Here is a 15,961-nt window from a genome sequence, read left to right on the forward strand (position 1 = left end):
CGCTATGGTTCTTAAGCTTGGTCTATTTACTCACAGTCAGCTGAATCAATAATTGTTGATTTATTGATTGCAATATTCTTTGTTGATGAATTAAGGCCCATTTCACAATATCTCAACACGTACATATATTAAAGATATTCAAGACTTCATTGGATTGTTCAATTTTTATTGAAATCATTAAGATTAAAAATTACCAACTGATGTGCAATCATGACTTTATTGAAACTTGCATTGTCAGTTTGATCAATGAATTCAATTCACTCGTAAAGATAAAAGTTTACAGTAAAAGTTTAGCTTAGGTCTGGCAAAAAAATAACTCTGGAACATACAATTTTTAACATTCGATTTTCAAATTGACTCAAAGATTCAAAGATTCAAAAATCTCAAGATTTAAGGCCTTTAGCGATCGAAAGACTTTTGATTTTTCCAAAGCTTTGCTTGATCAATTTCGAATATAAAATTTCTTTTGGTCCTATAAATCTAATTTTAAAATTTTACTTAATAAAATCCTTCGACCTTAAACATATTTCATAATGAATCTAGATTTGGTCTATGTATCCTTCAAAATAATCAAAGATTAATGATGATGATGATGATGCGATCCATCGCCTGTTCTTTGGACCCTTCGCTTTAGAACTTCTTTAGATACTTTACGTCTGTCATATACAAGGCCTAGGACAGCACACGAATCAATGAAAAATTTGGTTAAATTAAACTCCCAACCAAGCTCAGAAGCAGAGTAATCGTAAGGGAATGTATGATGATAGTTGTGAAAACCTTCACCAATTGCTCCAAGGGAAACTCCAATATTTTCACGAGCATTGTGCGACTTATCATATGGTTGATTACCCCACATATGAGCAGCACTATTAACCAGCCAAGTCATGTTAAGAGTAAAACAATATCTGAATATACTGCAAACAAAGTAACTTATCCAAAGAGACTCATTCCAAGCAAAATAGGGAATTATGGTTGGAATAATGAAGCACCAGGTAATCACCAAAGGAAGATAATATCTGGAAGCAAAACGATGCAAACAATTATTAGGATTTCATAATGAAGAAACGTTCAAGTACAAGATTCATACCTTCTTTGGAAACGGACTATTGGATCTTTAAGAACATCGCTGCAGTCAACCTTTTTACCCTTTTCAATGACCGATGGGTGTTTACGACACAATAGCCATCCAACATGGGCAAAGAAGAAGCCTCTTCGTGAATCATGAGGATCAGCATCAGTTTCAGAATATAAATGATGAACTCGATGATCCCTTGTCCATTCGTAAATATCATTCTATAATAAGAAATATTCCAAGTTTAGAATCGTCATTGAAATGTTAGAATGGATTAAATAACATAATATAATCCAATTGATACAAGAAATTTTATGTTTACCTCAAAAGCTATTGTGTTTGCAACAGCTAAAAAAAGCCTGAGAGGCCATTTGGCTTTGTATGATCGATGAGACCATAATCGATGAGCACCAGCGGTTATTCCAAGGCCACTATACACATAAAGAAAATACGCTGCCGAAAAATGTAAAAAGATAAAGCAGATTGAATTACATTTGCTATCGAATCACTTCACAATGAGATCAAAAATATCGAGTCGAATCTAACAAACTGTACGAACCAATTATTCAATTCAAATGTTATTTATCTATTTTTCAATCATTTCTACTGATTAACCAATTGCTTGTATACCTTCAATTCGGGTTGCTTATAATTCTTAATAAACAATAGCTTAAATGAATAACTGTGTTTACTAATTTCGGGACTCACAATATTAAGATAAAACAATTACGAAGTAAACTTACCAAAGGCAACAGTTGTCCATTTAGCTTGAGTTAAGCACAAATAAAATCCATAAATAGCACCAATATGAAGCAAAGCAAATATAACAACATTCCTCCAAACAATTTGTAAACGATATTTATGATTATCCTGGTTAACCGGTTCAACATATGTAACGGATTTTCTAGTTGGTACTTTAACTCCATCTTTGGGTTCACTTTTAGATGACACTTTAGGTGATCCTTTGGGTGATCCTTTGGGTGATCCATTGGGTGAACCATTTGGAGAAACATTCATGAAATTATCATCAAATGGTTCAACTTTAATATTAGGAGCCATGTTTGTTTCCAATTAGCTAATCGTTTCAATTAAAATGAGTGTAGCACATAAATTTGATCAAAAATAGGTTATTATTTGTTTACTATGAACTTTATCGAGTCAACTCTATGTATGTGTAACAATTTGGATTGACACCAAATAGACATGAAATTAAAATCAACTATCCTGTTGAAATCAAAATTGAATTAAACAGAGGGCATTGTTGACATTCCTTGATCAGTAAGTTGTATATTATACTTGATCAAAGTAGAGTTAACTACTAAACCAAAGGTTTTAGTCAAGGTGAGATTATAAATGTAAATCAAAAAACAACAACAAAAAGGATATTTCTTAAAGTCACTTTTTTTCGTGCTACAATTACCTTGGCTGTTTGATTAATTGTTAACTATTAATTTTCCGGTGTTCACTGATTCAGTCAAAAGTGAATTTCATGCTTCCAACTGTTTCCTTTTGGTTGTAAATACGCTTTTATTATTGTCAATGTTGCATTAAGCAAACCTATTTTTGCCTTTTTTTTCGGGTTTTTACTCTAATCTAATTGACAATTTTGGTTCCATTTTTTGGGTTCTTTGAATTATGCTGCTTTACCCAATCACCTTCCGTTTCCATTCAACAATTAAACTCTCCATCTATCCTTCAGTAATTATCTCACTTTTTCATTCTCTATTTGTCACTTAAACAAACGTTTTTTCAAAAACATGCAAGTTATTTCACTCTCGCTTTTAGATTGAATTGATTGTTTGATGTTCAATGTCAAGATTCATTTAATATAGATATTTTGAAATTAATTAACGTCCAATCTTTCAACAGATTTGATCTGATTTTAGATTCTTTCACAAATATAAATTGTTATATCCTTCATTAATTAATGTTGTTTGATTTATCATGCGATAATTGCCATTCATTTGCATTTGTAAATCAGTCATTTATGCTGAAAATGTTTTTCGATATCATCAGGACTTTGATTATTTACAAATTTGCAGTCCAATTCAAATCATACCAGTAAATTATCACATTAATTGTTAACTTTCTAGTTAACTTCTTTCTACCAATTACGATCGCTTTTTAATTGCTAAAAAATTGCATTACTAGAGCTGCCATCTAATAACGATTAAGGTTAATACGGATTAAGAAATTTATTGTTATGTTTTTGTAGCATACAGAATATTGTTTATACTGTAAATTAAAACAGTCAATAGACTCTATTGTTTCTTATTAAGTTTGATTTTATTAATTATAGTGATCCTTCATTACACTGTTAATTGTTAAAGTATGAGATTACTCATTGGCATTGACTATCTTGATGGTTTTGTGATATTTTAAACCAGTGTTTGATTTAGTGATTGGTATAAATCTAATGCAGTTTCTGTTGTACTAAACAAAAACAATTCAAGTGGATCAATTTGGTGGTGACATTTTTATTTTGATTAATATTTTATTCGACAAAACAATCAACTGATTTACATTTTCTCTCTCCCTGTTATTGTGTTCAAATTTCACTGTTGCATGTTTGATTGGTGAATTGATCCTTATTCCCCTCCTCCACTCTGGTAAACAATTCAAGCCTCGGATTTCTCTCGCTAATTAGACGGAAAAAAAGATTAATTAGAATGTTGATTTTTGACAAATTAACATCAAAGAATGAAATCAAAAAAAGAGAATGTGTTAAATGATTATAATGGGTGACAATCGTTAATAATGGCTTGTATCCAGTTTGGATGATTTTCAAAAAGTTACTCTTTCTCAGAGCTAAGAATCTATTTCCAATAGATTTTTCATCATGACAAGCAGTTACTTATTCATCAATATATCTTTTAAAATTTGATCAAACTGGAAGGTCAAGTAGAAAGATCTTTTCAAATTTATGTTAATCTGGTTGACAAACTTACAGAAGCTGGTTCCTTGGAAGATTCCTCTTTTTTGGCTGCTTTATCGTCAAAATCGTATTTCTTGACCTGTTTTAATCCAGATCGGTAATCCATTTGAGATACTTTGGCTGTAAACATACGGATCTTCTCCATTCTAATGGATGATTAAAGGAAAGAGTTGGATAAATTCACAATCAAAAAACTCTACCTTCATCAACCGTTAACTTACTGTTGAGCTGTTTTGGAGACCTTCTTTAATGGTGGTTTGATGCTATTTGAAAGATTAATTGAAAGATTGATTAGTATGGATAAACTTGGAACTAAAATATGATTTAAAAATGACTTACAATCGTCCTGCGATATCATTTACTTTGGCAGCAAGCTCTCGAATCTTTTAAGAATGAAATAATAGTTATTGAACACGGACAACAATAATGGTCAACCTTACCTCGAACTCCTTCTTGTTAACATCGTATTCAAGATCGTACTTTTCATCTTCAATTTTGGCAACTCGTTTGTAATATTCCTTAACAATTTGTGTTAATTCAGCTTCACAATGATAAAATCAAGGAAAGATTAGCAAAATTACTCTTTGGGAAAATGAACCAGAATGTAAACAAAGCTGGTCTGATAAGTTGGACAAAGAGTGCTTCAATCAAGACTATTTTTTCAGTTGATATCCGACTAAAGGTCTATCAATTATGTGGTTAGCTAGTTATTTAGGTAGATGTTTGTCAATGAATAGCAAGCAACTCAAACCTTCATTTGCCTCCTCCAAGTCATGAGGTTGTCCACATCTTGATCGAATGGCTCGTCTTCGTTCCTCTGCTCGCCTCTCCTGTTCACGTTTCAACTCTTCGGCAGCTTTCTTCCTCAACAAAGCCTAATCAACATCCATTCATAAAACAATGAAATAAAGTAAATGTTTGATTTTGTTTCAAAATTTTGGTCAAACAATAGACTGTCGTCAAGTTGTCATAAGGACCTTTGAGATTATGTAAAATAGCTTGATTAATGGACTGTCGATTTACTTACCCGAAGTCGCTTTTTACGAGCTGGAGTCATGAAACCCTTCTTCTTTTTGGTTGCTGCTGCGGCTTGTTCAAGACGAGCTCGAACCTCTGCTTTCCTCTTTTCACGATCATCCTGAAATGGTGTAAAAAAGATTGAATTTATTCACTGAGCTGTTGGTAAAATGGTCAGTTGGCTGTGTTGTTCTTCACCTACCATGATTAGTGTAACTTGGAAACTATCAAAATAATAATTAAATTGTTTCTTTTAATTTAAAATAAATGATGGCGGATGACAAGTAAAGCCAAGAGGAAGGGATGAGAACAAGTAAAGATGTGGTTAAATTGATTGATGAAAGATGTTATTTGACTTCTGTTTGAACAATAATCTATTCTCAGCTCATTTTTGGATTAACTTTTCATCCTCAAGTCTCTATTTATCCCCCTTTTTTCATCATCTCATCTTATATCTTCTTCTTTGTCTTAATATTCATCTTTGTCTTCCTCATCTCTCTTCCTCAAGCTCCTTCCTCTACTCATCCTTTTCTTGAAAATTATTCTGGTCTACTTTTAAACCTAACCAAGTTAATATTGATATTGGTTTTGTCAGAATGGGCTAAGGAATTGTGAATTGCAAGATTTACAAACTTATCAAATTGCAATCATAAATTTTTTGGCAACAAACCATCAATTGACAAAAGAAGAAAGAAAGTTAGTTGAAGAAGAAGATGAAAAAATATTAACTAAGGAGACAAAACAGAGAGACTCTGATTTTTACATAGATTTATAATAATCTCCAATTACTTTCCATGTTTCCAATCATTATCTTCATCATCATCATGTTTTGCTGAATTAATCTGAAAATTTTCACTCAATAGACTACGCAAAAGTATTACTATAATGATAAACTAGTTTGATTGTTATTTTTGTTTCCAGATCATTAGGCTCTTCAACTTTAAACCAGCGCCTTTAACACACATTAGCTTATTGTCTAATTATAATGATATTTTGATTCATCCAAACAAGTAGCAGTTCAAACTAAGCATTTCCTTGCAACAGTTTGAGCTCATTTCTTTATCAGTAACCTCTGAATTCATCATTAAGTTCATTGTTTCAAACCAAAATATCGGTTGCCTTATTAAATACGGTAAAACTGACCTAATATTGATCAGTCATTGTCACTTGGTCTTCAATCTTGTCAAAACTCACCTTACCGGTTCACCAATAGATTGAAGATTTTACGTTAAAAATTTATCTTGATCAACCTAAATTTGTAATTGCAATGTTTTCAAACTGTAAATTTGTGCTTGGAAACAATTTAACTTGATTGAAAAATAAAGAGTAACTTCATTTTCAGGTTAACCTTTATTTCATCAAATGGTTAAACATTTAGTTTACAAACAGAGCATGTTGATGGCTATTGTTAGATAATTGACTGAATATTTGTACAATTATCTATAAACTTAACCATAATGTTAATTGTTGTGTATATTTTTTCGCTTCGAGCATCTTTGATTAAATCAAAGTTGATAGTCTCGCAAAAGCCGCATTGCATTATCACAGATTATCACGTAACCAAAATATCACAGATTATTGGTAATATTTATTTCCATCCATCTTTGAACCCAATCTTTGGACCCAATCTTTGCCCCCTGTCTGACCCTAACAAGGTCAAATTACACAGAGGCTAAAAATATTTCGCTCTTTCATCTTTTGCCTATTTCTTTCTTTTTGTTTTCTCTTTCCTTTTCTCTGTCTTCTTTTCAAAAGTCATCTCTCTCCAAAAATGTTTGTCTTGCAAACATGAAGCAAGGCGTCTAGCAAACAAAACATGCTTCTTCTTTCTACTTTTGTAGATTATTTTAAGTTATCATGAATTTATTTAATTGTGACTCCATTTACAACACGTTTTAATACAATGTATTGGTTAACATTTCACCCATTGTTTATTTACAATTCAATAGTCATTAATTGAATAGCTAAATATCCTCAATTTAGGTCTTACCTTTTTTACCTTGGATTTTCTTTGACCTCTTACCAATCACAACTTTAACACATCAAATATGGCGCGTTAACATGGTAAATTGATCATTTTTGTTATTTTTGATTACTCTACACCATTACCTTTTCATGTCTTACTTTTATTGTGATGGAAAGCCTCGATTAAATCTAATCTTTTGTGTTTTATATAATCTTTATTTCCCTCTCTCCCTCTCCACCACATAACTTCAAAACAACTTCTTCCAGCTACTAAGCTAGTCTTCCAATTATCGCCATTATAATACACCTTGGTGTTTCTTCCTTTAGTGAACATTTCAATTGAATAATTTTCAGACATCTTCAATAATAATGCCTTGTTGACAATCAAAGACAGGCTAGTTTATATGTAAATAGTGTCTCGACTGCACCATTTGGATAAACCTGTTTTCCCTCTTCTTTGGTTTCCAAAATATCTCATAGTGAACATTGAAAATCTCTTAAAATCATCGATGAATTTTCTGTGACATGATAACTTTTTTCCACTAAACGATTGGATATTGTCTATTTTATTATTGATTTATGTGTTTGCTTTGCCGATAAGATAGTACAATAATTAACCAATTTTCAACAGTTTAAATTTTTATTTTGACCAAAAAATATTGAGCGCCATCTTTGAGGTGCATTTGGCATTTTGCACAACAAATGGGTGAAAGTCGCATAAAATTTGCTCCTCAAAAAAATTGTGATAAATCTTATTTTATTTGAATAATTGATACTGCTTATTTTTTATTTCAGGTTTAAATTGTGCCAGGCGACCTACTCGTAACCTTCTAATTAAATTCTGACTGGTTTACACTGGACAAATTACCACCATGGCTACCATTAAGAAATTCTCGCTGGAAGTTCTTGTAAGTAACTAAAGTAAAAATCTATTTAGTTAATAATATGCAGGTTTTTATACCTTGCACAAAAGAAAAATCTGGCTTTAATAAGCCCACTAGAAAAATCTTGTTTTAGTCACTACTAGAACCCTGAGAAATGAAGACTACTCCAGTCAAAAAGAAAATTAACCTTAGAAAAAACTTTATTTTTAGAATGACCTTACAATTGTTGAAGCAACTAGATTTGATAAAGTTTTAAAGTTTGTGAAATGTGTTGGACAAATTACTGATTTGAAAAGACCAATTGTTATTTCCAAAATCGAAAGTTATCCTGTTATTACGCTGTTAGACTCCATGCTAAAATCAGAAACATGGTTGGCCTCGGTTACTGCTACTGATATCGCTTTGTGCACTAACTTTTACCGTGAATTTTCTCCTCCTGAGGTAGAAGAACAACCTGACATAGCACCAGATGTTGCTATCAATCCCTCCACTCTATCAAATAATCAACAGAGACGAGAAATTTGTCAAAATTATTCAACACTCTCAACACCTCCAACTTGGTTTAATGTGGAAGATATTCAGATCTGGCCGATTATCATTTTAAAAACGTCTGTGTTTGAAGAACAGCCGCAAAGAAGTATTCCATCTCAAATGAAAGATTACCTGGATACACTTCTAGAACATACCCCGGCTGATGTTGGTGGGATAATGGAAACTGAATGTGGCTACGCATCGGTCAAGGTAAAATGTGAATCAATATCTGATCGCTCTCGCCTTGTGAAGTTTCTTCAAGAACAATTAAAAGATTGGTCGGTAGAAATCCCTACTTTGAGGAACCCTTTAATAAGACTAAATGGTGTTCGTTTAAACATCACTGATGATAAAGAGGTTAAAGAATGGTTAGCAAGACTCATTCTTCGAAATAAATGGTCTGATCCAGCCAACAAAGTTGTGATTAATCATGCCTTCAAGAATAAAACAAGAAGACATGTGGACGTAATATTAACTGTTACTCCGGAAATCAGAGAAAGGATTGGTAAAAGATTTGGTGCTGTTAATGTTGGAAGCTGTCTCATTAGAGCAACTGATTTTTTTGAAATTAAGTTTTGTGACCTATGTTGTGGATATGGACATACTGCTAGAATTTGCGGTAAAGTTACTCGTTGTGCCTATTGTTCAAAAAATCACACTGGTACATGCGAAGCCCAAACGGACAGACGAAAGCAGAAGTGCCCGAACTGCTTAAAATGGGGTACTAATGCATTGGATAAAGATTGTTCAGTCTACAGAATCAAGTTAAAACATGAACTTGAAAAAACTAATTTCAATTATAAATTCATAATGAATTGACCAAACTTTTTCGTATCTTGTTGCAAATTGAATTAGCTTCTACGAATTGTTTGCCTGCTTATTCAATTAACCATAGCTACTTAAGATCTTTCTACGCTAATTTTCTCGAATTACTTCCTCAAACAAATCCTCAAATTCAAACTTTTCTTTTTCTCACATTACTTACTCACTTTACATTTTTCAAACATCTAAATCCACCAACTGAAATCTTAAACGTTAAGTCCTGGCGCGTCTAATCCTTCCTAATTACCGAAACATACAATGTTTCTAACTCGCCAGTTACAAAGTTCAAAAGTCTCACCAAAGTGTTAACTTTTCTAAACCTTAATTATTAACCGCTTCTTCATCTCTCAATTCCAAAACAAACAAACTAAACTTGTTTCATCTTCTCAGCTTCATGACCAATTTACATGTTCAACTTACAAATTAACAAGTTGCTCACTTGGTACGAGCTTTACTCAACAAGTGAAAGTCTACTATTACAACAATCTTGATCTTACTCAAAATACCAACCAGTTATGTTATCTCAACGTTTTGAAAACACTCATCATCAGAAGATTCATCGTGAATTACAAGCAAATCGTCTCAACTGGTTTTCTGTGAACGGTATTCCAACTAACTTTTATATTCTTGTGAAATTTAATCGAAGATCTCTTCCTTTTGGTAATCTTCGATCAGCTATAAAAGAAGCTGTTAAATCCCTTATCAACATTATTCCTAACCCACACACCAAACTCAGATTTATCAGAAGATCTGGTCGTCAGGTACGAATCTCTGTCAATACTGAACAGGATTTGGAGGTAATCGGTAACATCATTAACAACAACTTTCCAAACTGGTCCTGGAATACTATTTGCCCTGAACCATCGGTGATAAAATTTACAGTTCCTTCAGACGGTGATATTGGTACAAAAGAACTACTTACTCAGATCCTTGTCGCGCAAAACAACTTAATCTCTGACAACCTAACAAAAGTTAAATACATTATCAACAATCTTGAAACATCAGTGACCTTCGTTGTCCAACTTAGTTCTGTGAACAGAGAACTATTACTCAATAAGGACTACTGGATAAACTTCTTATCGTACTCTGTCCCTGCGTTTGATCATATTACCATAGTATATTGTGAAAATTGTTGGCAGCTAGGACACTATTATACCAACTGCACCCGTCTACCAAAGTGTAAATTTTGTTGTCTATCACACGACCAAAACGTCTGTGTTACACAAAATCGTGAATTCACCTGTGCTACTTGTCATCCGACACCATCAAACCACGACACTCTATCTAAACACTGTCCAAAGTTAATCACTGCCATACGAAATGCCTGCTCTGACATTGAACTCCAATCAAAATGGATCGTCACCTCACCCAGATTCCCACTGGAATATGCAAATATTCCACCTTAATACGGCAAAAAATCAACCCGCAACTGAGAATATGCTGGCAAAAGCGCTGAGGGACACCAAGACCATTTGCTCCATTGTTGAAGCAAATAGATTCACACTATCAAAATATGCTGCTTCTCAGAACCTAATCATAAACGACCAAACTGCTCTTGTCGTGTCAACTGATCTCACCATTTTTGGCTATGATAGGACACATCAGAATCTCATAACAGCTTTAATTGGTAATTCAAGAAAAGCAATCATTATATGTTGTGTTTACTTAAATCCTTCATCAGTTCTTGATCAAATGACTGTACTTATTCAACAATTGGAACGCTTCAAAAACTTTCCGTTTTTATGTCTTGGAGACTTCAACTGTGAACACCCTCTATGGTCAACGAAATCCAAACGTAATCATGCCTCGGACCTGCTGAGTAGTTTTATTGGGAGAAACTCTTTGACCATCTACAATCCAACGCCAACATCAGATAGTTTCACATTCAAACGCAACTTAAATGTCTCCTGGATAGATTTAATATTTGGAAATGTAAGAACAAAAAACTTTATGCTATCACCTGATGTTATCATTGATCACAAAATGCTAACATTAGATTTTGCCCTAGCTGAGGGTTTTGAGGATAAACTGAAACAACAGAAGCTTAGAACTACATACAGAAAACTTAAATTCCCTAACCTTAGAACCAATATAGATATGAGTACATTTCAACAAATCGATCAAACTTTCAAGAAAATTATGACTGAACATTTAAGTGATAGTAAGATTTTTAGGATTAGAAAAAACAACAGTAAAACCTTAAGACTCAGAAAAAGAATAAAAAGCATGAAACGAAATAACAATAGGAATTTTTCAGCAGAAATTAATGAAATGATTAAAGAACTAAGAGAACTAGAAAAACAAGAGAGAATCAAAATTAGATCAAACTCAATTAGATTTGTCATGAAAAACCTAACAGACAATAAGCAGATATGGAAGATCCTTAACAGAATTATAAAACCAGTCGACACTTTATCTTCACTTCTTGCTGACGACAGTAATCGAAGCAATGAGCTAAGAGGCTTCATATACATGAAACCACACTTCACCATTGCTTCGAAGACTGAAAGTAACTATCTGACTGAGGCAGAGATTGTGGCCATAAGAGCTCAAACTTTTCCTAAACAATCTGGATATGCGGATGATTTTTCTCTGGGTGCTTGGAACACTTTTTGGCGAAAAAATCAAGAAAAATTAATAAACATCATAAAAGAAACCTTCGTGCTTGGTTATATACCTCAGACTATAAAAATTTTTGGTGCTCACTTGATACCAAAACCTGATGGTCGCTTTAGAATGATACGCATCTCGAACTTTATACTACAAATTTATGACAAGATCTTAACCAAACGAATTCAGAAAGTCCTACCACAAATCATAATTCGCAACACCCAATTCGCATATCAACAAAATCTAAGTCCGATAGATCTTCATGTTACACTCACCTCTCATTGGCATCCATCAAAAAGTCTAATATGTGCAGACCTTGAAAAGGCTTTTGACACAGTCAAAGTTGATTATGCACTTGAGGAGATTGCTAAGGTTCTTCCCTTATCAGATGTACAAATGATTAAACAATTTGTCCATGGTAGGTGGTTAAGAACTCGGATATATAATGTCTATAAATATCGTCCAGATATTTTTGGTGTTCCTCAGGGATCAAAACTTGGTCCCATACTTTTCATTTGTGCCCTAAACAAGGTAATCCGTACCTTGAAAATGAAAAGTATAAATATCATGGCTTTTGCCGACGATGTTTATGTAGTTGCAAACTCAAACAAATGCAACGAGGTATTGGAAACTGTCAAAACCGAAATGGCCAAAGCTAACCTTGGACTGAATAAAAACAAAACGAAAATCTACACCAGAGGCATGAAAGAATGGCCTAAAGTTGCTGGCATTTACTTTGATGTTGCTCCATCAATCGAGAATATTGATCGCATCATAAGAGAAAATGGAGGTAGAATTGAAAGAAATAATGCCACCATAAGGAAACTGCCTTCATGTGTTGGACACACCATCATCAACGCTTTCCTATCCTCTTTATTACACTCATTATCTCCAACAATATTACACATGAATCACAATTATGAGGATATCTTCGCAAAACTCATACTCAGAACAAATCACTTCATCAAAGAAAACATGCATCTTCAACCTAGATATTCATCATGGGTTCCTATTACTGCCTTCAGCATCTGTAATCCGGTAAAAATCTGGATTACAAATGTGACCAATGCTGTTCTGGGAACCTCTCATAAATACCAAGAATGGCCCTTTCTAAACCTGGTCAAGCCACTTCCACTCTTCAATAAGATTCCAAATATGGAAGTTTTTCATTCAAAGAAGGCAAGCTATCCGGTACTATCACAGGCAGGATATCGCCTCAAAGGCAACCAACTTCAAGTAATAACAAGCGATGGCGTAAAATTTTTCCAGATATTAGAACCAAAAGGCACCTCAGCTGATCACTTTCTAGCCATCTACATCATGGTCAATCTGACCCAACATAAGCCGACTACCTACATCATTCCGAAATTTCTGGTCGCCTATCCAAATTCTCCTACATCTATCTACATTGCAAACATTCTAAATATGAATGATAATAAATTCATATGGATGGAATGTGAAAAATGGAACAACCTCCTAAAACCAAGAATAGATGACAAATTCACAATAATCAAGAACCACATCATAACGAAACAAGCCTTCACAAAAAATCTATCTGACAAACTGAACTCCTTCTTTAGTAAAGTTTATGAAATTGACACCACGTACTTAAAATACTTCTTTGAATATGGCAAAAAAGTAATCTCCTTTGGCAAGATTGGTAATCAATGGGCTGAAAAAGCAGTTGAAACAATTGTTGATCTGAAATCTACACTAGACGATCTCAACAAGCTTAAACGCAAAAACAAAACCCTAGTTCACTATCTAGAAATATGCAATGGGACTAAATCCATCAGAGATGGTCTCATCAAAGGATGGAAGTTTACTGGAAATGACAAATCTTACGATACAATAATACTGGAAGCCATATCAGCACTAACTGAACACCTGGAAAAGAAACTACTGATACACGACAAAAACCATATTACTTGGAAAGCACGTAAAGCGACCTGGCTTAGAAAGACAATAAATCCTAACTAAAACCCAATAACACCCTCTAAACTTAATTTTTCCCTTTTCTATTTTCAATTGTAACACTTTTTATTTCTACCTTTTAAAACCACTGTCAAAAAACAAAAATGAACCAAACAAAACAAACAAATCCCCACAAACAATCCTACTTTGAAACAAACAACCAAAACATGTAAAACAACTATGTAATCAACCATTCTCTATACTTTCCCTAACTGGGTCATGTACTCAGACTGCACTTAGCAGGCTACAGATATCCTCTGTAGTGGGCATGCGTAATTGTATGATTCTAACAGCCGTTCTGAATAATAATAAAACAAATGGTAATGGAAATGTGCCTCAAACTTTGGATCTTCATTCATTCAATGATTGAATCAAACCCAACAGCAACAACCACTTCTTCCCCTTAGATCTTTGTGATGATGATTTCTTAATCATAATTTTTCCATCATTTTTTCATTTGTGATTAGGTTGACTATCAATTGTGATCATATCTTTGGACTGTCGACATCGATTGAAGCTTTACAACATTGGTCTTTGTCGTGTCCACAACCTGACAATCTTTCATCAATTTTTGTTCAATTTTCCAGCCGATTGTCATCTTGCAAATCATGTCATCTTTAATTCACCAGCATATTCGTGAAATTTTCATGCTACCCTCTAAATTAATTTCTAAATTCCAAGAATGGATATATGGTTATATTAAGTTGGTAGTTGGTTTGGCTTGCTCAGTTACCTGCCTATTTTGCGTTTTCACTTTTATTTGGTATTTAACTATCCGTGGTCTTTATAGTTTTTTAATCAACTTTCAATGTATACAAACAAATGGTTGTGATAATGGTGATGTTAATGGCTTAAACATTGATTATGCAGAATATCAACCTGGAAAACGGAAAAGTTTCCTCACTAGGTGTCGAGCGCAAGCTGAATTGATACAAAAAGAGCATTTTATTGATAACACAACTAATCTGTTATTAATTTCAAATCACAATTTGTGTTCTTCAAGCTTTATTTAATATCAAGACTTGTTCATCTCGGCAAAGGGTCAAAACGGCGAAGGCAAAATAAAGGAGTAATAATAAAGATCCATCGGATTTGACAAAAGTTGCTCGGATTATCATTGTTATCATCTTGTATGAAACATTAAAAATATCATGACATAATTATAACTGTAGCATCCTATGATATTCATCTCCTCATGATCCTTGTATCAGCAAGCACCGGCATTCATTTTATCGGCCATTATCTTCTTTTTCCTCTAGTTGCCTCTTTCCCTAAATAACTACAGAAGTGGAGGAATGCTTAGTGCTGTTGAAGATCTTGGCCAAAATATCATCATTTAATTGGAATTAAATTGCTTGGACAGTAATTTTACAATTGAATCGGTTTATTTTATTATTATGGTATTAAATTGTATCATTCAACATTTCAAAGGCTTTTTTATGTACTTTATTATGAAAAATAGTGATTTAAAATAAATAGTGTTTTGAAAACTAAACAAATAAACTTAATTTTATATAATTTGTTGTTCACAATTAATAATGGTGTAATGATAATTAGATCGCTTTCATTTCAAAATTTGAAAAGAGATTGAATAAAAACTAAAGCTAACTAAGCGTATGTTTTGATACGAAATTCAGTGTCAAAAATGACAAAAGGGTTGATTTTAGGACTTCAAATTGAATGATATTTTCCGATATATTGAATTCCCTTCATTAACATTGCACTAAAAGTAAGTCCAGCAGTTTCAATGCAATTTAGCTGGTAAGAATGTGAGTCAAGATGCAGGCAGGAGTGAAAGTATTGAAGAATTGCTGAAAGGCTAATTTTTAAATCATTATTACGATATTAATTTTGCTCACTTGACCACATAGTTATTAATAGTGGGAATCTCTGAACTCAAATAAATTGTCAGTCTAATTATGCAAATGTTGAAACCCATTTTCTTAAAAATAAATACCAATCAGGTTGAATACAGAACCTACGACTAGAAAATCAAATACATTTGACTTCAATAGTTTAAGCTTATAATTCACTAGACATAACAATCAAAAGAATTATGTCAAAGCTCGAAAATTGTAGTTAAGAATTAAGATTTGGTGGTTAATTGTAGCAGCATAAAAACTGTGTCCATTAGTGCTATTAAAATATTTC

At 33.1% G+C, this 15,961-nt stretch overlaps 2 protein-coding genes and 1 long non-coding RNA gene across 3 annotated transcripts; 1 reads left to right on the plus strand and 2 right to left on the minus strand.

The window, feature by feature from the left end:
* Positions 1 to 198: 198 nt before the first annotated feature.
* On the minus strand, positions 199 to 2,446 carry LOC107365608 (stearoyl-CoA desaturase 5). Its single transcript, XM_015933144.3, has 4 exons — positions 1,816 to 2,446; positions 1,395 to 1,525; positions 1,088 to 1,293; positions 199 to 1,016 (listed from the first exon to the last, which is right to left on the minus strand). Exons 1-4 carry the CDS (start codon positions 2,129 to 2,131, stop codon positions 578 to 580), a joined length of 1,092 nt encoding a protein of 363 aa, XP_015788630.2. The 5' UTR covers positions 2,132 to 2,446; the 3' UTR covers positions 199 to 577.
* Positions 2,447 to 3,546: 1,100 nt separating this feature from the next.
* On the minus strand, positions 3,547 to 5,411 carry LOC107365618 (troponin I 4). The gene is made up of 8 exons (XM_015933154.3): positions 5,227 to 5,411; positions 5,035 to 5,145; positions 4,759 to 4,882; positions 4,448 to 4,548; positions 4,347 to 4,390; positions 4,229 to 4,270; positions 4,021 to 4,153; positions 3,547 to 3,711 (listed from the first exon to the last, which is right to left on the minus strand). The coding sequence occupies exons 1-8, from the start codon at positions 5,227 to 5,229 to the stop codon at positions 3,691 to 3,693; spliced, it is 579 nt and encodes a 192-aa protein (XP_015788640.1). The 5' UTR covers positions 5,230 to 5,411; the 3' UTR covers positions 3,547 to 3,690.
* Positions 5,412 to 6,827: 1,416 nt separating this feature from the next.
* On the plus strand, positions 6,828 to 15,328 carry LOC112539587 (uncharacterized). Its single transcript, XR_003083471.2, has 2 exons — positions 6,828 to 7,088; positions 14,278 to 15,328. It is a non-coding gene; the product is annotated as an uncharacterized LOC112539587 (long non-coding RNA).
* Positions 15,329 to 15,961: the final 633 nt, after the last annotated feature.

The sequence above is a fragment of the Tetranychus urticae genome, chromosome 2, assembly GCF_039701765.1.
Source record: "Tetranychus urticae isolate SD_2017Ah chromosome 2, NJAU_TeUrti_SD_1.0, whole genome shotgun sequence".
NCBI lineage: Eukaryota > Metazoa > Arthropoda > Arachnida > Trombidiformes > Tetranychidae > Tetranychus > Tetranychus urticae.